The following is a 19,995-nucleotide window of genomic DNA, read 5'->3' on the forward strand; positions in this document are numbered from 1 at the left end:
TGCAAGGATTCTTATCACCCATTACTGACACGTCACTGAAGGTGTATGTGACAGGACGTTTTATTGCCCCCAACATCACCCTACCCCTACTCCCTCTCAGTGTGGTGTGGGCAGCTCAGGGGAAGTATCAAGTGTCTCAAACAACATAACTCAGGGTTAGCATCTCTTGAGACTAATGCTATGGCTGGAAAACTGGATGTATCCAAAACTCCAACAAAGATCAAATATAATTTTTCTGTCAAATTAAAATATTTTGTCTGCATTTTATACGTCAATCTGATTGAAATCACATGGAACAGCAGGAAACTGTTTGTTGGAAGTAGTAAGACAGAGCCATGTCTTTGATTGAAATGTTTTACAAGTAACAGTTAACAGGAAATGTTCAACATACATAGTGTGTAGAAAATGTTCACATGAGGTCACTCATATGGAGAATACTTTGTGCCGTCTTGTAAACACTTTGAAAAGACTGCCATCAATTTGAACCAGTCCTGTCGAACTGAAGTCACAAAACAACTGAGAGAAAAAAAAGGAGTCTGTTGTACAGATCCTAAAGGACCGGGCAGGAGATCTTAGCCACGTGTGGGACCATGGGGGAGCTGTGGGGGAGCCTCCCCATGAATTTATACTAAACACCAGTGACAACTAGAGATCAACTGATAATTATTAGCCATATACTGGCTATGAATTCAACTGATTGGTACATTCTTGGATATATATACTTCAGAGTCTGTACGACAGACTAAGGCAACACCTGTGTATGCTAGTACCTATCTCCTCAATGCTGAACACCTGTGTATGTTTGTATCTATCTCCTTGATGCTGTACACCTGTGTATGCTAGTACCTATCTCCTCGATGGTGTACACCTGTGTGTGCTAGTACCTATCAACTTGATGCCAAACACCCGGGTATGCTAATATCTATCTAATCGATGCTGTACACCTGTGTATGCTAGTACCTATCTCCTCGATGGTGTACACCTGTGTATGCTAGTACCTATCAACTGGATGCCAAACACCCGGGTATGCTAATATCTATCTAATCGATGCTGTACACCTGTGTATGCTAGTACCTATCTCCTCGATGATGTACACCTGTGTCTGCTAGTACCTATCAACTTGATGCCAAACACCCAGGTATGCTAATATCTATCTAATCGATGCTGTACACCTGTGTATGCTAGTACCTATCTCCTCAATGCCGTACACCTGGATCTGTACAAGTTCCTCCTCCCTGGAAGACATCCGGCTAACTCCAGACACAATGGACACAGTGTCACCTTCATTCATGTCCTGGAACACAAGATAGAGATATGGGAACATGTTCAGCAAGTTCATTCCTTTTAGCAATGTATAATATCACACAGTGTCTACTCAAGCATTTCATAGAAACGACAAAAACATCAGCACAATTATAATTTTAACTGATATACATATTATCAGTGAAAGTTTAAAAGTCATAAATGAGTGCCACTTTCTTGAAATGGATGGGTATGGTGCTCACATAGCACAGATCATAATTGTTGGGGGATCCAGGCTTCAAATTCCCTGGCTAGTGGATCCTTTTGTTCTAAGGGGAATAACTGTGGTGGTGTGTGGTCCTGTTCATAGAGCTCAGGTCAGAAAAAATAAGTTGAAGTTAAGCAACATTGGGCGCTGAGAGTCCTTTGATGGGTGGCCATGTTTCGCATCTTGACTCCAAAGAGTTTTTAGGCCTTCAGACCTGTCCCACAATGATGGACATGTGGTACATGTAGCCTCACCTTAGGCAAATCAGTTTGTTCAAAATTGCCACTGTTTACCCAACAGAAAATGGGTACCTGGTGGGATGAGTCATGTAACTATTAACCTTGTAATGCCTCCCAGGCTGCTTAGGTTATCCAGGTTAATAATAATTAGATTCTGATTACAGCATCCAGTGAGCAACAAATCAGATGGATACTAGGCCCTATATATATGAATTATTCTTAAAATTATTATCATAATTCTCAAAAGCCACTAGCAACATCAAAGACCCTTTAGCAACATTTCAGAAATATCATGGCAGGGTACACCAGAAATGGCCTTCACACACTGTACCCACTGTACCCCCTGGCAGGTTTTTGGAGAAATACTAGGAAACGTATCACATCAAAATGCTCAACAAAATAGTAACATCCTCCACATGTTCTATACTCATTGACTGCTTAAACTGCATACAGTAGTAGCTGCCTAAATTGGCACTCATCCTGACTGAAGAAATAATCCGGTTAAGACAGGGTGCTGGATTGTAGAACTGATAGTGTTACCAATGACTAGAGCTAAACTAGTTTTGTCACTCTCATACACAATGCTGTACCACATGGTTCTCTCAGATACTGCACACACTGACTCAACTCACTAATTATACGTACAAGTATACCCATACTGATCTAAGATTAACTGATCTTTGTCATCAACCATATAATTTCAACACAGGATTATTTGGTGACAATACACATCTGTCCAGATTAGACAGCAATAATTATTGAGAAAATGCATATTCAGGCTGCTTATTTCATTCTGAGATCCAGAATTGAGAGGTGCCAAATTGCAGAGCTTTTAAATGATGATAAATGTACACTGAAATTATATGCCAGTGTTGACAACCTGCCAGATTGGACAGCTGCCAGGTTTGACAGCTCCCACTTAACACAGTTTTCATTACAGCATTACACCAAATTACAAATAAATGGATGTCTACTAAAACCAGCAGACAAAGTTCGGGGGAAAAATGTGAAAGAGCACAGGACTTACATAGTCACTCTCCTTCTTGAGACTGGCCATCATCCCTTTGCTGAAACTCTCTGGATGCAGAACAAGCAAAAGAATGTTGTTACTAACTGGCAGTGTCATATTTGTTTGACATGACACATGTATATCACTTAGGGAATATCCAAAGAACTATGAGGAATTACAGGAATCTTTCTCATGTAAATGACTGATTCTAGTCCAAGTAAATAGGCTGGTTACAAGGGATAACAGATGCATATTTAAAATTTTTGAAGACTTCTTTATTTTACTGCTCAAAGGAAAATGAGGTATAAACATAGGTACTTTTAGAAAAGAAAATTAAAAATTACAGTGTCACTGAGAAACTTTACTAATATGAACCAGTTATTATTGTGATGCGACTTCATCAGTTTGTGACATAAAAATTGATGACATCATACTGTTCTCAACAATGAAGCAACATGATGTAATGTTGATTCAATTAGCCAATCATCACACACAATGATTTATATTTGCAAATATTGAAATACAAAGACAATCTGACATTGAAATGTCCTGCAACCTACCCTCAAGAGGTGAAGACATATCCTCACTGTTTACAGGAGCCCTTGTTTCCTTCAATCTGTAGTACACACAAATATAGAGCAAAACTTAGAAACAGCAGACACCTCACACATCACCATCACTACCACTTCATGAGTAATCTAAACACATTTGACATTTGCCCAACCAACTAGATATTCTGGGGCCTGATTACTGATTCTGGCCAATACTGAATACTCAGGTTTGAAAACAAAGAGAACTATTTCCAAGCAAAATTTTCTTAAACAATTTGATGTGTAAAAACATAGAGAATTGTTCAGTGACTTCAAAATGCTCGCCTAAAACATATGAACCAGTGAGTCCTTCACACAAAGACTCTAATCTGGAACAAATCTTAAAGATTCTAGTCTTGAACAAATCTTGACATATTTTCCATTGGTGACATATTTAGCAGTGTCCTTGATATTGACTACAAAATTTAAAATCCTGTAATATTTTTCTGTTATAAATGCTTCCAACAAAATCATCCTTCAAGCATTATCCGATGTGGAAGGTCACATGACAGGGACTACTTCTTACCGGAGGTAGAACACGCTGTGTGAAGCTGACTCGGTCTCCCTGATCACAAACATATTCCGACGGTTGTTCACGGAAAACTTATTCAGCACACTGCGAAGAGCCAGGAATCCTAGAAAATGAAATATTGCTAATATGGCCAAAAAGAATCATTCAGAGGGATTGTACAGCTTAGATCCAACCCTAAAAGGAATTCAGAGGCAGGATAGGTTCTCTGTAAGTCATGCCTGTTGCAAGAGCCTATTCATGAGGATCAGCTATTACTATGTGTGACCAGACTGACTTCTGTATCAAAGACCCCAAGAGCCCTTGTTCTCATAGTCAGTGAAGGGAAACATGTAGATATTACACCTTTACCACATATTATGGATATTTGTACTGAGTGAGTTTAGCCTTACACCACACTTGGCAATATGGCTGCAGGCTGTAAATAATCAAGTTTGGACCAGACAAGCATCAGCATGAGTATCAATGAGCACAAATGAGAAACGATGACGTGTCAACCAAGTCCACATGAGCCTGACCACTCATTAGTCGTCTCTTACAACAAGCTTAGTCGTCTTGCTGGGCAAGCATGGTTGCTGAAGACCTATTTTATCCCACATCTTCAAGGGTCCATATCTCTTGAGACACTGACTAGAAACATAGATCATACCTCTTTAGGCACTGACTGGTGAGTGAGAACATAGCTCTTGAGACACTGACTGATTAGAGATGGAGAGCATACCTCTTGAGACGTTGCCTCTGCCGGTGGCCGTCTTCAGCCTTGGGTGTAGCACAAAGTTCTTGGTCCACACACAGTCGCAGGCAAAGAAGCCTGGCTTCAGTTTGAGAGAAGCGAACAGGTAGTTATTTCCCTTGCGATCTTCCCCCTCTTCCTCTTCCTCCACCTCAGAACCTGGACAGGGACAGGCAACAGTAGACCAGGTTGTCTGACAGTATGGCATCGTACCATCACATCATGGGTCATTCAGCAAAATCAGCAAACATGAATCCATCACTAGGGATTGATTATGGCAATGCAAAGGGACACAACTCAAACTGTAGGTCCAGAAGCCACCCACACCTCTCAAATGAACTTATAAACATCTCTGTCTCCATATCAAAACATGTACACATTTTGTCATTCATCGTGTGTCACGTATCTCCTACACCTGTACTCACTGTCTGGAGCCGACCGTCCTGACAGAGTTCTCTTGTCTGCCCAAGAAATGTCTTCGTCTGCTTCAGGAACCAGCAGGTTGTTACACATGTGGGTGTCATTCAAGTCCTCCAGGAGCAGTTGCTGCAGACACAGATATTCATAACAGTGACTGCCCTTCCCTGTAATTTTGCTGCTGACACAGATACTCATTACAGTTACCTCCCGTTGCTGTAATGTTGCTGCAGGCACAGATAATCACCACAGTTACCTCCCTTCCCTGTAATGTTGCTGCAGGCACAGATTATCACCACAGTTACCTCCCTTCCCTGTAACTTTGCTGCAGGCACAGATAATCACCACAGTTACCTCCCTTCCCTGTAATGTTGCGGCAGGCACAGATTATCACCACAGTTACCTCCCTTCCCTGTAATGTTGCTGCAGGCACAGATAATCACCACAGTTACCTCCCTTCCCTGTAATGTTGCTGCAGGCACAGATAATCACCACAGTTACTTCCCTTCCCTGTAATGTTGCTGCAGGCACAGATTATCACCACAGTTACCTCCCTTCCCTGTAATGTTGCTGCAGACGATAATACTCATTAAAATTACCTCGCTTTGACTCTCAATGTATTGCATGTTACTGTTACCCAAACCATGTCTTTCAACAATTAGAACAGCTATCCACACTTAATGACTTGAATCAGTTACCTCCTTTTTATAGCCAAATCTTGGACCAAGCTCACAGACAATTGCTACCCAATACAGTTACGTCTATTGACCTCCCTTGTACCAGGCTGAATAGAGACACAGTAATATGTAACAATCATATCCCTTATGCTGCCAACACAAGGACCAGACTAAACTGGGATATTGTTACTCATAGCCTTTAACTCACTCTTTTTGTCTTCAATTAGACCAGATTAACAAGGTATGTTGGCTTGGGTTTTTTTTCACTTACCTGCTGTCCAAAATATGACTAGATGAAACAAAACTAACAAACAGTCAAACCTTTTATTTCCTAATCCCTGTCTGTTTTTGTCAGTTACTTTACTTTGACTACAGATAATCAAAGTTATGAGAAGGTCCCTACTGAGGCCTTATATGCCTATATGCCTTAGTCCCTTTCCCTAAAAGAATATGTTCTCAAACACATCAGGGGTTATTTCACAAAAGTCTTGTATGCCTAAGACTCATAACTATCCTCGAAGCATTTGTACTTCCTACACTGTAACATGGGAGGTATGAATGCTATGAGCAAAAATAAAAGATGAGAGTTATGCTTTTGAGAGTTTTGTGAAACGGGGCCATATGTACCTTTGATAATCCTAAAAACATCTGATTATTGAACTGGTTTTCATGTGAGTGTGCTGCTGGTCACTGACCTGGTTGACTTTCTTGGAGATCCTATTGATGGACTTGTTGACCAGTTCCAGGAGGGACTGGTAGTGTACAGTCTCTTCTCCGTCTTCATGTCCCGTCTCCCTGATGCCACAATGACATGTTTAAATAACTACAAACACGACAGCAAAAATAGGAAAGGCAGCAAGTATGTAAGGTTTAATCTTTCTTTTAGCAATATGCCATGAAGGAAGCCATGTGGCACATGTAGGCTTCACACACTTTCAACATGTAGGCAATCAGACACATTGTTTTTAAAAAAATGCCAGAAATTAAAGAACAAAGAAATTATACTAAACAGAGCTTCAACAACAATTCATATATAAAAATGGCCAACCAAGATTTTGCCTCAAACAACATTATCCTAAACCACCAATCCATACACTGCAAAAAAGATAACATGGTACAATGGCAGTAACACTGCCAACCTGAAAAAACCAGAGAAAAAGAACTAAAAATGACGCTGAATTGAGCCTCACTTGGTGAAGCTGATGAAATTCTTCAGAGATATGGAAATGTTCAAGTTTGCAATGAAAGCATAATGCCAAATCTGAGACAAAACTGAATGGTGTTTGATAAGTACACATTACATCACCCAAGAGGCATTTATAGAAGATATTCATCTGACCTGGTGTGAAAGAATATGTCCGTGTGATCCTTGCTGATCTGCAGTATGAGCCAGAACTTAGGTAAAGAGGGGAACGACGGGACACTGTCACTGGTGGAGGCTGTGTCGTCAAGGTCACCATCACTAGAGTCCCCATCATAGCCTACAGGAACAAATGATCATTATGAAGAAACACTGCCCACCGTTCAATCCGCTTGTATCCAAATGAGAACAATAACTTGCAAAACAACTCAGAGCTTGGAAAAGTCTGATAAATGTCATTACAGAAAACAACAATTAATATAATGTACTCAACAATATTCTGTAACAGGTCTGTAAGTTTTACACTCATCAGTGGAAAAGGTTGCTTGAGAAACTCTCTCCAAATTGATATCTGAGGGAGAGACAACAGTAGAAGGAACAGCACAAACAGGTACTGAGGGAGAGACAACAGTAGAAGGAACAGCACAAACAGGTACTGAGGGAGAGACAACAGTAGAAGGAACAGCACAAACAGGCACTGAGGGAGAGACAACAGTAGGAGGAACAATACAAACAGACACTGAGGAAGAGGAAGAGCATTTGGACAGAGAAAAACTTTAATGCATGTTACATTCTACTGATATAAGGTTTGAAAAGAATCCTTATATTCCATCTATGTCAAATCTAATGGTAAGCCTTACCATCTTCAGTGTAGCTTCCCCTGGAAGAGAACAGAGAGGGTGTGTGTGGTAGAGTTGATGACCTGCTGTGTGGAGTTCCCTGCCCTGATGGAGCCGAGCAGTGTCGACCTCGAACATGTGGCAAGGTGGGACGTGCTGTTGAACCACCCCCTGTCGTCTGCTGGATCTCTTCATGCTGTGTTTCTGCCTGAAATCCAGCAAAACTGGAGGACTTCTTCAAGGATCCTTCTCCACTTTCCACTGGCTCTCTATCAAGTTTTGGGACATCCAATATATGAGATGTTGGAACCATAGCTGGAAGAGTGAGCTCTTCAGGTTTTGATAATTTGGCATCAACAGAATCAGAACCCAGGTCACTTCCAACAGGCCTGACCATGAACTTTGCATCTGAAAAGCTTCTCTGCCTGAAATCTTCTATCTCAGGAGTGATGGGATCAGGAGAGTCAACACACTTGGCAGTTAACTGGTCAACAGGATGGAGGACGCTGGGAAGACTGTTGCTTCTCTCCTCAATGGCTGGGAACAGTCGGCAGGTTGGGTCCTTCCACCCTGGGGGAATGTCTCCAGACTCCAGTTCCGCCAGGGCAGACTTGAGATCCCGAGCATGCTGTCGCAGCTGAATGGCTCGCGCTCGGTCGATAATGGCAAAGTAATAGTCTCCCTCCTTAGTCCAGTGATAACCAGGTAAGTGCATCCTCTCAAACTCCTGAAGAGCACAGGTGACATTAAAATTATCATGTTTGGAAAATATGTACATGGATATTTATCATGCTTGATATTGATTTGCACCTATGCATGATGAGGCAGTTATTGGTGTGTAGGATACTACAGAGAATACAGGATACACAATGGCATACACACACAAATACAATTTTTATGTTCCTTTAAACTTTGTAAATACACAGTCCTAATAGATTCTGAGTGTATTGTCTGTACAAAATGTAATGCCACACAACTATTTAATAATGTAGTAAACCCAGATCATTGTACACTCTTTCTAAAACACACATCACTATTTCGAAAGCCCAAATGATAGAGGAAGACTCAGCAACCAAGCTGAGTTAAAATTTCAACCCCATCCTGATCAATGGTTCCAGGGGCAGTGGGGTTGCTTCATGGTTAAAGCATTTGCTTGTCAAGCTAAAGGTCCAGGTTCAATCCCCCATGTCAATACAATGCCTCAAGCCATTTCAGGTGTCCCCTGTCGTTATATTGCTGGAATATTGCTAAAAGTGGATAAAAACTATACTCATTCACTCAATAGGACCAAGATGGACGAAGACACAAAGCCCTAAACAACCCAAAACTGGTCCTTTAGAGAAGTCTTATTCATTACAAAGTTCAAATGCTGACCTCTGTAAACCTGCCAAGGCTCTGGTCTGCTCCGTAGACAAACATGAGGTCGACTCTGTCATGAACACAGGCTGGCTTCCCTGCTTGTACTGATGATTTGATGTGCTCCGTCACAAACTTGAGAGCATCAGCACTGATGGGATGTAGGTTCCGCAGAGACGATGTGATCTCATCCGACAGCAGCCACTCAATCTGAAGCACAGAGTTGTTTACAACTCATTCTGACACTGTTAGTTTTTTCACAATCAACAGGGTCGGATCCTGGATTTGGGAGATAGGAAGTTGCACATAAATCATGAAGTCCAAAGGTTGGGGGAAATGTTCGTCAGCAAAATATTTGTCGAAAGAGAAGGGGGGTGCACACTCTCACAATCCCCCTCTGTATCCACCCCTGATCAATAATATTCCAGTTTTAAGACAGCAGTCAAGGAAACTGTCTGACATCATGACAGTCTAACTCCACAGTTTGGATATGATGCCAGACTTGAAGAAGAGTTTAAGAACTGACACAAGACAAACGGTCGACTCAGAACCTCACCTCTTCCTTACACTTAAGGACAGCTCCATGCTGAACCTTGGGTAGATGGCCAATAGGATCCCCCATCAGTGGCTTGCTGAAGCTGCAGGTAAATTAAATACCTATATCAGACATTTTAGTTTGGTAGTGTAAAAGAAGTGAGTTAGTTTGTTTCATCATCTTGACTCAGTTGCCAAACAAGGTCTCAGGTGCAGGATCGGGTGTATCTTTAGCATTTTATTTTCTATACTCTTAATCTGTGTATGCATAGAACAGCAACAGCAAACCTGTAAATTAGACAGCAGGGGATAGACTGAATAGAAGCAGACTGACTGACAATATCTACTATGAAAACAATGAACCAACAGTTTCAGCATTTATCTATAGAGGGAGTTTAGTTACACGCCTCTGACTACAAGCATGGATATTGTGCCTGGCAAATACAATGCCTCATTTGTCAATCAGAAGGTTGACCTTTTCCTTGTGATGCTTATCCAATACAAGAAACCCAAGAAACTCAAGACACCCAAGACACCCTTTTCCCTGACTACCAAGAACAGCCTTGCACTTCCTCACTTACCCATCTGAGGAGACAACAGAGAAGGCAGTGTCTTCTGGGTCACTTTCGTTGTGGGGCGATGAAGGAGTAATGCTTGACCCAGACAACATCCGAATGTATGACGGCTTGCCAATCAGAGGGACATCCAGCTCACTGGGCAGCGTCATGCAGTTGATGTCAAAGGTGAACCTCATATTTTCAAGGTCAAGGATGCCGATTTCCTCTTCAATTTTTGTCCAAATGTCAACTGGGAAATGAAGGTGTCATCACATGCAAATATACACAACACATTACCCTGTCAGAGGTGTCTCCCATGAATCTCCAACTTCACCAGCAACTTACTTCTATGGAAACATTATAAATGGCAGACAAGGTGTTCTTGATATCAATCATTCAAACACCGAAATTAATTTGTAGGCAATGAAGATAATCAGAATATTATTGCTGCAAAATTGCAAGCTGCAACTATAAGAAAGTTCATTAACAGTTACAAGTCTTACTAACGGCAACTGTCAAAATTCCCCCAACATATACAAACCCATCATAAAGGTCATAGGAACCGTGTAAGTTAAAACAAGAGGAAAACCTTTAGAAAATTAGAATTTGACATGATTCAGTTCAACACTTACATGTTCAGTGGTTTTAAGGTGGCAAAAATGTTTTGGTTGCTTGTAAAGAAGTTTGTTAGGGGTTTACATTATCTTGATGAAAATGCAAATATAACTTGATGCCATTTGCCAACTTGTACAACTATGCAAGCAGATTTGTCATACCAAAGGGCCATAACTCTGTTCTCTGCCCTCTTCAAACCTTTTTGTAAATTCTGCACTTCATATTTCATTTATGAATAAATCCCTTTCTCAACACAAATCACTTTGAGTGATGTATTTTACATTTATTATTTCTGAAATTGCCAATCTGGCATGCTCTCTGTATCGGCACTAGAATTTGGTACAGGTAGAGGATAGTTAATTACTGATCGTTTGCATGCCCTGTAATCTGGCGTCAGCGTACTCCGTACTTTGGCACAATAAAGGACCATCCAACTGACAGTTTGTACAGTAGTTATCGCTCACAAAACTTTCATCCGCTATCTTGGCTTTCCTGTTGATTGGCTGAACGTGTATTAACAACAAAGTGGTTCAGTTTAAGTGATTAAGAATAAGTAGGTGAGGTAAACTGGTAAGCGTCACGTGTCAAGAATATTAACATATTAACAACACAGTAGGGTTAAGGATTATGCTCTTGACATGAAATCAAAGAAACAGCAAGCCAAACATACTGACTTTTCACATCATAAATTATGTACATGTAGGCTTGGGTTGTATTTTCTAATGTTACCTTTATTGACAAATATAAAATATGATGACTATCAACATGTTGTTCAGTTGTATTTGCGGCACATGGAATATCATTCCCAGGTTGAGAAGGGAAAAGTTTAGAGGACTTCCACTGTATCTGTACATTAACTCCTTTGACCTTAATGCAGATTTCTTAAGAGTGTTTTTGGCAAACATTAACTTTTAGTTCTCCCCAAGTTGACAGTTGTCCTACACTCATTCAAGCTGATTTAAAAAATGCTGCAAAAAGACTACAAGTGGACAGTGATCATCTGGTACATACCCAGACATTGTGGCAGTGTCCTGATAGAGACAAAGTGTGAGCTGCCAGCGTTCTTCATGGAGCAGGTGAAGTGGATGAAGAGTGGATCCTCCTCTTCCTCCTTCTGCTCTGTGGTCAGGTCAAGGTCAAGCTCCGACTCAGATGAGTGAGAGGACCCCATGCTGGACAAAACCGACAATCCATCCTCCTGAATGTGACCATCTCGCAACATCTTTTCTTCTGGACGGATTTCAATGTATTCATCGTCTGTATGCTCCGTCTGACTTGCGTCTGGATTAAAGCATTTCTTTATAGCAAAACAAAACTTTAAGCAGTAAATTTGCATATTTATTTAAGCAAAGAAAAATGTTTAGTTATGTCTCTATTTATGGCTGGGGCAAATTAGAAACAAATTTGGGATAGTGGTTGGAACATTACAAAATTGACACCACAGTACATGCTGCTACTGGCCCCACCTGTGTTGTTGTCACCATGTTGGCTGTCAGTCAGTTCCCCATCCTCCTGACTCTCTTCCAGCTGTAACAGTCATCAATCTCAGTCAAAACAGTCATCAATCTCGGTCAGAAAACATGACCATCTGATGATGCATCCGAGAGAGGATACCCTCCATCTCAGTCAAACACATCACGCCTATCACCGGATGGTAAGTCATTGAGAGGATACCCTCCATCTCAGTCAAACACATCACGCCTATCACCTGATGGTAAGTCATAGAGAGGATACCCTCCATCTCAGTCAAACACAGCACGCCTATCACCGGATGGTAAGTCATAGAGAGGATACCCTCCATCTCAGTCAAACACATCACGCCTATCACCAGATGGTAAGTCATAGAGAGGATACCCTCCATCTCAGTCAAACACAGCACGCCTATCACCGGATGGTAAGTCATAGAGTGGATACCCTCCATCTCAGTCAAACACATCACGCCTATCTCCAGATGGTAAGTCACCTTCTATATCAGTCAAACTCATCAAGCTCACCATCAGATGGTTAGTCATAGAGTGGCTACTCTAGGACTCTATATTAGTAAAACACACCCAGCTTACCATCAGATAGTAATTCCACACACTGTATCAAATGCCTCAGCATCAGATAGTAATTCCACACACTGTATCAAATGCCTCAGCATCAGATAGTAATTCCACACACTGTATCAAATGCCTCAGCATCAGATAATACATCTTAGAAAACTTATCCTCAAATACAGCTGCATGAAAAATACTAATAAGAAAAAAGCACTGTCCAAAATATTTCCATATCCCAAAATTGTTCGATCACACAATAGCAGTGACGGGAAAATACTTCTGAATTGTACAGACAAGCACACAGCACCACAGTCAGACAGGGGGGCACTCACTGAGACATCCTGCAACATGCTTTCTGAGCAGTAGAAGTAGAAGTCAGGGTGGGATGGGACCGGACGGAACCACTTCTGTACGATACCCAGGAACTTGGATCTCACTAGTTCACGCAGACCATCTACCATATCACAAGGACAAGCTCCTTTCAGAGGAATGGTCAGTGTGGTTGACACTTTGGGCAGCTGCAGCACGGCCGGAATCCTTGAGTCCAGAACGTCCACATCACTGCAATCACAGACAGTCAACTTGGAGAAGAACACTAGGTAACAGGTAGGGCTGCCTAGTTTCAAATTTTTCAAAGACCATTATCACTGCGTCATTTGATATTTCAATACCTATATGAATTATTTCCACACTGCCAAAATGCAATTTAGACTCCACCTCGAGCTGTTTCAAGTGCTGAAATAAGTCAAAATGAGACTGGTTGAGGCTGAGCTAATTATCCAATGGGAATTTTTGGTAGTAGACATCACTAAGTTGACCATGGATGTTATGCTTAAAAAGCTGGCTCTGAGAGATAAAAGAAATCTGATATGTTTGCTTGTATGAGGAACTGAATCAAGGGTCCAGAAAAGAAAATCAAATCAAAGTGTGGGTGAATCACTGAAGCCCTGGTAGCAGGTAACATTTGGAACAAACCTCACTCTTTGATCAAGAATGATGAAGGACCATTTCATATCATTGTCCAGGTCATTTCACATTTTTGTTTTGTACAGTGAGAGAATGCTGTTTCAGTGTAAGTACAATTACTGTCAAGTTTGTCCTGAGTTCAAGAAGTTTAAAGTTTCCTTGCCCAAACATGATTATGATTTTACTTTACATTTATGCGAACTGAAAACATCTCAAAATCACTTCTTTAAAACATACATATAAGAACAATCAGGGCAACAATTTCAAAAACAAACTGTAAAACATGAACAAAATACACATAAACAATTTAGCAAAGGTCAACACTGTGGCAGTTCACTTTTTGTCCTCATCAGCTTGAGAACAGATGCCAAAAGGATCCATATTTCTGGACATTTTCTGACACATGTCAATATGCTCTAAAACCAAGGAAGTTAACAGAAAAGAATACCAAACACTAAACCATTCTTACAGCCTTTAAAGTATACATGATATTAAATACTCCTACATAAAACCTGAAATCTTAGAAGTAAAACCTCACCTGTCTGTGTCTTCCACCACATCCATGAACCTAACAGACAGTTTCCGAGGGTGTTTGACTGCCTCTTTGGTGGTGCCGCTCTCCTTCCGGGCTTTGTCAGCTATGTGCTGGAAGTGACCGCAAGATGCATGGAGAAAGTAGGTCATGTCTGTCTCCAAGGGACACGACTCCTCACAAATGTTGTTGATAGCTGCATTGACATCCCGCTGATCAACGTAGAAGCACTGCTGCAGACTCTTAAACACACCTGTGCAGGTAGATGGTGAGGTTAAAAATTACTTACAAATATCGTTCATGACAAGAATGTTAAAAAGCTGTCATCCTGATTACCCATAGCTGTACATTTTGTGCACCTCAAATATAGCTCAAAGATCATGAAGATGGAATCATCTTCGTTGGTAAAGGAAGGGCGTGAAGTACAACACATGTTAAATCTTAAACGGTCTCCCATAAATGTGGTTTTTCAATGATACAGTTATAGGCATTCTCATGGTTAATTCAACTAAAAATAGTTGAAGAAAGATACAATAGAGCTGCTGACAACAAACTCACCAGTAACAAAGCATCTGAAGTATGTCTCTGAGATGACCACACAATGGTGTCTGAAGGCCGAAGTCCCTCCTTCACAGATGCTATCATTAGATCTGCGGTCCATGGATGACCTCCAGTTCAATCTGTTAATGTCACTCTCTTCTTCGTTTACACTGTCCTCATTGTCACAAGACAGTAACCGACCTCGAGGACTTGCTGTCATTTTGCCATATAGCTGTGTATTATCCAAGTCAGCCATGTCGAAAGACATGTCCTCGTAGATGTCTTCATATTGCGTAAAGTCCCATCTGTTGACCAGTGAGTCAACAACATTATGCTGGTAGCAATCATACACATATATTGGCAGCAGCAGAGGACGTGGTTGAGATGGTTTGTCTTCCTGAACTTCACCACCTTCAGGAGCTTCCCTAGAAACTTCAGCAGATCCCTTCTGCATATCAAAATCTTCAGCTCCTTCCATAATGACAGTATGACCTTCATCTTCCAGTTCAGGGTCAACTGATGACTCATCCTCAACATTTCTCAAATCTTGTTCCACATCAGAATCTGTCATAGGCTTGGATGAAGAAGGGGGTTGAGTCTCCTCAGGAACTTGATCATCCTGTTCAGCTGTTTCTCCTTTGTGTACAGACTCTTCAGCAACCTTACCAAACTCTGTTATATTGTTAAGCAGAAGGAGATCATCAAAGCTTGCTGGAACAAATGTGAGGAACATGTGAGTGTCTGTCTTTGCAGAAGCAAAGCATCTCCACATTGGGCAAGTAGCCTCTTCATCCGATGGTTGTTTCTCCAAAGGTCTAATGGGAGTGCCATAACTCTTGTTCAAAGGCGAATTTGAAAACGGAGAGTTTATTTCAAAGTTGCTTATCTTCGAATCCTTCTGCTTTGGAGTTCCAAGAGTTTTACTTTCCTTATTAACCTTTTCTGCATCCTTTACGGCTTTGGGGTCTGAAGCTTTGCCATCAGTTGTGGATTTGTCTTCAGGTGTGGGTGTTGCTTCATGGGTGCTGTTGACGAAGTTAAAAGGTAGGGGATTTTTGGTAGGATCCCTCTTCCTGGACTTGAGAAGGTTCAGAAACCCTGCACAGTCTTCAGATGTGAGTGGTATTTCTTTGTCATGAACATTCTCCTTACTGAGAAGCCCTGTTCCTTTCAGACTCTCAAACAGGATGGCGAATAGTTGGTTGTTGGAGCCTTTGGGATCAATAGGAACTTCCTCAGTATTGTAGGTTACCTTTGCTGGAGAGCAAGAAGAACACAACCACTGAATAATATTACCTTACTCTTAGTGTAAAAACTAAACCCCAAAATGCTCTCAATCTGAAGAATAAACCCAAACTGCAACATGCTCTTAATGTGAAGAATAAACAATCATATGCTCCTAATGAGAAACTAAACATTTTTTTTCATGTAAAATTTCAAGTCCTGTAAACAGTTATTGTTCTGTGAAAATAAGACCAAGATCAGCAGATCTTAAGGCATGTATGTATACACCTGTAACCCACCTGGAGGTATAAATGTAGAGAAGAGAAGCTCTGCCTGTTGAGACTTGGGAAGGAGGGCCAGCAGGTCGAAGGGGAAGGGGATGTTGAAGATGGATGTTTCCAGTCTACGGCTGTCGTCTCGCACATATTGCTTCCGGAACCGTGGACTTGGTGGACTGTGTTCCAGATGAAACCATAACTAAATCTGTCTAGACATTTATCATTACTTTGATTGTTTTTCAAAAATGTTTAAAAAGCTATTATCTCTGTATTTCAAGTTTATTTTGAAAACTCAACAGTAAACATTCCTCAATATAATGGGGAAAAATCACATTTTTTTTTAAAACTTTGAAATAAGTTAAAGTGATTGAAGCAATAAGAGAAATTACAATCTTTCAGTTTGGGGAATAAACATCATCGAAATTAAGAAAATATTATAAAAAAATGAGAAACATAACTGGATAAAACCACCAAGTAACTGAAAAAAGGAGATTTTTTGGGTTTAAATAAAGAATAATGTTTGGAAAGTGGCACCATTATGCCACAAACATACCAACTAAACACAAATGCATTTCAAAATAATTTGGGTCATGATTGGTCATGTCCACTTTGCCTACCAGGAGTGAGAGGACTGTGAATCTGGCACTGGGGACGGAAGGATGGGACAGTTCCGACACTGGTAGATGAGATGTTCAAACGTGACCAAACTGGAGATACACTCGTAGTCCACTGGGAAGAACTGAAACATGGCAAACATTTTTAGCAATGTACTCTTGTTTGGTCAAAACACTTGGATAATGATGCTGACTTCTTGAACAGATCTTATTATGTCCATCTTGAAATGGGGTGGTGGTGCTTTATGGGAGATTTTTGTTTTTCACAAGTTACACATGCTTATTTACAAATATTGAACTTGTTTATACCAATACATAAAAAATATACTTTGTGTATGTCCTGTTCGTTAATTTCATTGAAATGAATATATTAATTTCATAGCCCAAAGTTCCATATATATAAATGTATATGCCCTCATGTCCCTAGGTCTAATCTCAACAATTTTTTGGCTCTGACAACAATAATACATTCCTGACACATAAACACACATGCATGCATGCACACATAAACACACATATACCACCTGCAAGGTACCTGCTACTCTTTTAACCACTATTTTAAATTGCTTTTGATGTTTACATTAATAATTCATTTTTCTCAATTCGCTACAATCCAGCAGTGAGCCAGCAGTGTCTAATACCTGCAGGCCCTTGTGACCTTTAGTGAATTATCTCGCAATTATTTTTTCAACCTGAATATCTTTCAAATATTTTTTTTATTAATATTAAAGAACCGGTTATCCATGATTCACCATGTTACATTAACCTACAGTTCCACTTAATGGTATTTCAGTGCCATGTGCAACACCAATCTTTACTAAAATATAAAGTTTCTCTGTACCATAGTCTTTGCTAATTGATTTTGTAGAAACAGTTTGAAACTGCGTACAGTGACTGAGTGTGGTGTATTTTGTTTTTATTGGTTTGACGTTAACAAAATGGGCCTGCAGATTTCGTTCAGGGCCTGTAGATTTTAAAGTCTGCAGGCGTCAGCAGTCCCTGATGGGAAACTGGCAAATTAAAATATTGCAAACACTACTACAATCCTACCTTCACCTACCTACACTCATAAATCCCTCCATAACCATGCCACACTCAATGTAAATCCTGCAAAACCCCAAAACATTTCCAGACCCTTATTCTGAAAATGCAGTGTTCCAGAAATATCTTTGTATCATTGCATTGATTTTTCTTTTCTGTCCAACTAATCTTCTAAACTGCATATCAGGATAAAACTGGCTGATTGATACCTTCGAAATTACCTCAGAATCGCCACTACATTTAAAAGATTTATCTCATATATTACAATCTAATTTACTGAATAATACATAACATGATCACAAATGGTGCTGTAAAACTAACAACCGGTAATATCTTAATCAAGATATTTGTTGGATTGACTTCTCTTTACAGTGAAGTGTTGACATTACCTGCCTTTACATCTGTGATTGCCTGTGACTTAAATACCTTTATCAAATGCTCTCAATGTGACACCCATGTGTTACTACTGCCATTGTGACTGACATGTAATGTGATGTACTATCCAAACCATTGGGGAAACAAAGAGTATTCATTTATTCATTCATTCATTCATTCATTCATTCATTCATTCACTCACTCATTCATTCATTCAAGCATTCCTTCACCTAGCTAACCTCAAGACCATCTCCCCCTTCACCTTGATACCTGATTACAATCCTTCTTTCATCTAGACACTCTAAATACAATCCTTCTTTGATCTAGATACCCTAAATACAATCCCTCTTTAATCTACGTACCCTTAATACCAACCCCATCCACCTATGCACCCCCAATACAATCCATATTCAGTGCTCCACCTTCCTCCATCATCCAGATATCTTCCATGCAATACTTTCTTCATGAAGCAACTTTCTTTTGGTCCCCTTCCAACTATACATCCACTTTGATATCAACATCCTTTCCAGTTCTTACCCACAGTACCTTTATGCCTGCCTCTATTTAAAACATTTTTTAATAAATTCTAGTTCAACTGTCAGTGTCTGAGAAGTCTAGAGACTTGGAGACATCACTGAATAAAGATATGTGAGTCCATCCAAGGCCATACATTATCAGGTTTTGCCAAGTCTCCCTCCCTCTCGCCAGCCTCAAGTGGCAGCTGTACTGCCTCCTATCTCTTGGGCTCATATCATGCAGAGATAACAGACATTGGACACAACCTGGGACGCACTGGCCTTGTGATCAGGAAAGTTTCACTGTCCAATAAATGCATTATACTATGGTGTTTCACTTACAACTAATTCAAATAGACCAATAGTTTTACTTAGGTAAACTGTACTCTGTTTTAGTTTAATTGAAACAGACAACAAATCCCTGGTCTCCCAAAGTGATAAGTAGTTTACTGTAAGAGGACCTACAATAAATGAAGGTATGAAGTCACACACTGAAAAACAGATGGTTGGTCATTTAAACTGAAGTTTATTAACTTTTGAATACTGGTATTTATTCACTTTCTTAATTTCTGATAAGGTTAGAAAATGTTAAAATTTCTTTATTGTATTCATGCACAAAGTGGCCCTTCATATATGAACTTGAACATCAGACTAAAGAAAAACACATGGCATTCTTTGATAGGTAGTTATTGGTGTGGCTGCTTCTGACAACTCACAAGGCCATTCACACCCAATGGTGATTGCTCATACATGTATCTTGGTATGTGTACCCTTGCATGTTGCCTTGTGATCATACATACCTTATGAATATACAACAAGCTTGTCACCCTCCTACTTTACCTCATGAATATACAACAAGCTTGTCACCCTCCTACTTTACCTCATGAATATACAACAAGCTTGTCACCCTCCTACTTTACCTCATGAATATACAACAAGCTTGTCACCCTCCTACTTTACCTCATGAATATACAACAAGCTTGTCACCCTCCTACTTTACCTCATGAATATACAACAAGCTTGTCACCCTCCTACTTTACCTCATGAATATACAACAAGCTTGTCACCCTCCTACTTTACCTCATGAATATACAACAAGCTTGTCACCCTCCTACTTTACCTCAT

The 19,995-nt window shown here is 40.3% G+C and overlaps 1 protein-coding gene across 1 annotated transcript in view; it reads right to left on the minus strand.

The window, feature by feature from the left end:
• Positions 1-19,995, minus strand: part of LOC137291626 (KICSTOR complex protein SZT2-like) — a 114,771-nt gene that overhangs the window by 31,115 nt on the left and 63,661 nt on the right. Inside the window, exons 21-39 of the mRNA XM_067823033.1 lie at positions 16,943-17,064; positions 16,347-16,501; positions 14,842-16,080; positions 14,290-14,536; positions 13,118-13,346; positions 12,213-12,273; positions 11,758-12,027; positions 10,156-10,381; positions 9,597-9,678; positions 9,059-9,250; positions 7,706-8,411; positions 7,044-7,185; positions 6,400-6,499; positions 5,036-5,156; positions 4,599-4,769; positions 3,875-3,983; positions 3,319-3,374; positions 2,777-2,826; positions 1,189-1,294 (exon numbers count right to left, since the gene is read on the minus strand). Coding sequence (XP_067679134.1) covers positions 1,189-1,294; positions 2,777-2,826; positions 3,319-3,374; positions 3,875-3,983; positions 4,599-4,769; positions 5,036-5,156; positions 6,400-6,499; positions 7,044-7,185; positions 7,706-8,411; positions 9,059-9,250; positions 9,597-9,678; positions 10,156-10,381; positions 11,758-12,027; positions 12,213-12,273; positions 13,118-13,346; positions 14,290-14,536; positions 14,842-16,080; positions 16,347-16,501; positions 16,943-17,064 — 4,384 coding nt within the window. The remainder of the gene's footprint in view (positions 1-1,188; positions 1,295-2,776; positions 2,827-3,318; positions 3,375-3,874; positions 3,984-4,598; positions 4,770-5,035; positions 5,157-6,399; positions 6,500-7,043; positions 7,186-7,705; positions 8,412-9,058; positions 9,251-9,596; positions 9,679-10,155; positions 10,382-11,757; positions 12,028-12,212; positions 12,274-13,117; positions 13,347-14,289; positions 14,537-14,841; positions 16,081-16,346; positions 16,502-16,942; positions 17,065-19,995) is intronic.

Source organism: Haliotis asinina, chromosome 7 (assembly GCF_037392515.1).
Source record: "Haliotis asinina isolate JCU_RB_2024 chromosome 7, JCU_Hal_asi_v2, whole genome shotgun sequence".
Classification (NCBI taxonomy): Eukaryota; Metazoa; Mollusca; class Gastropoda; order Lepetellida; family Haliotidae; genus Haliotis; species Haliotis asinina.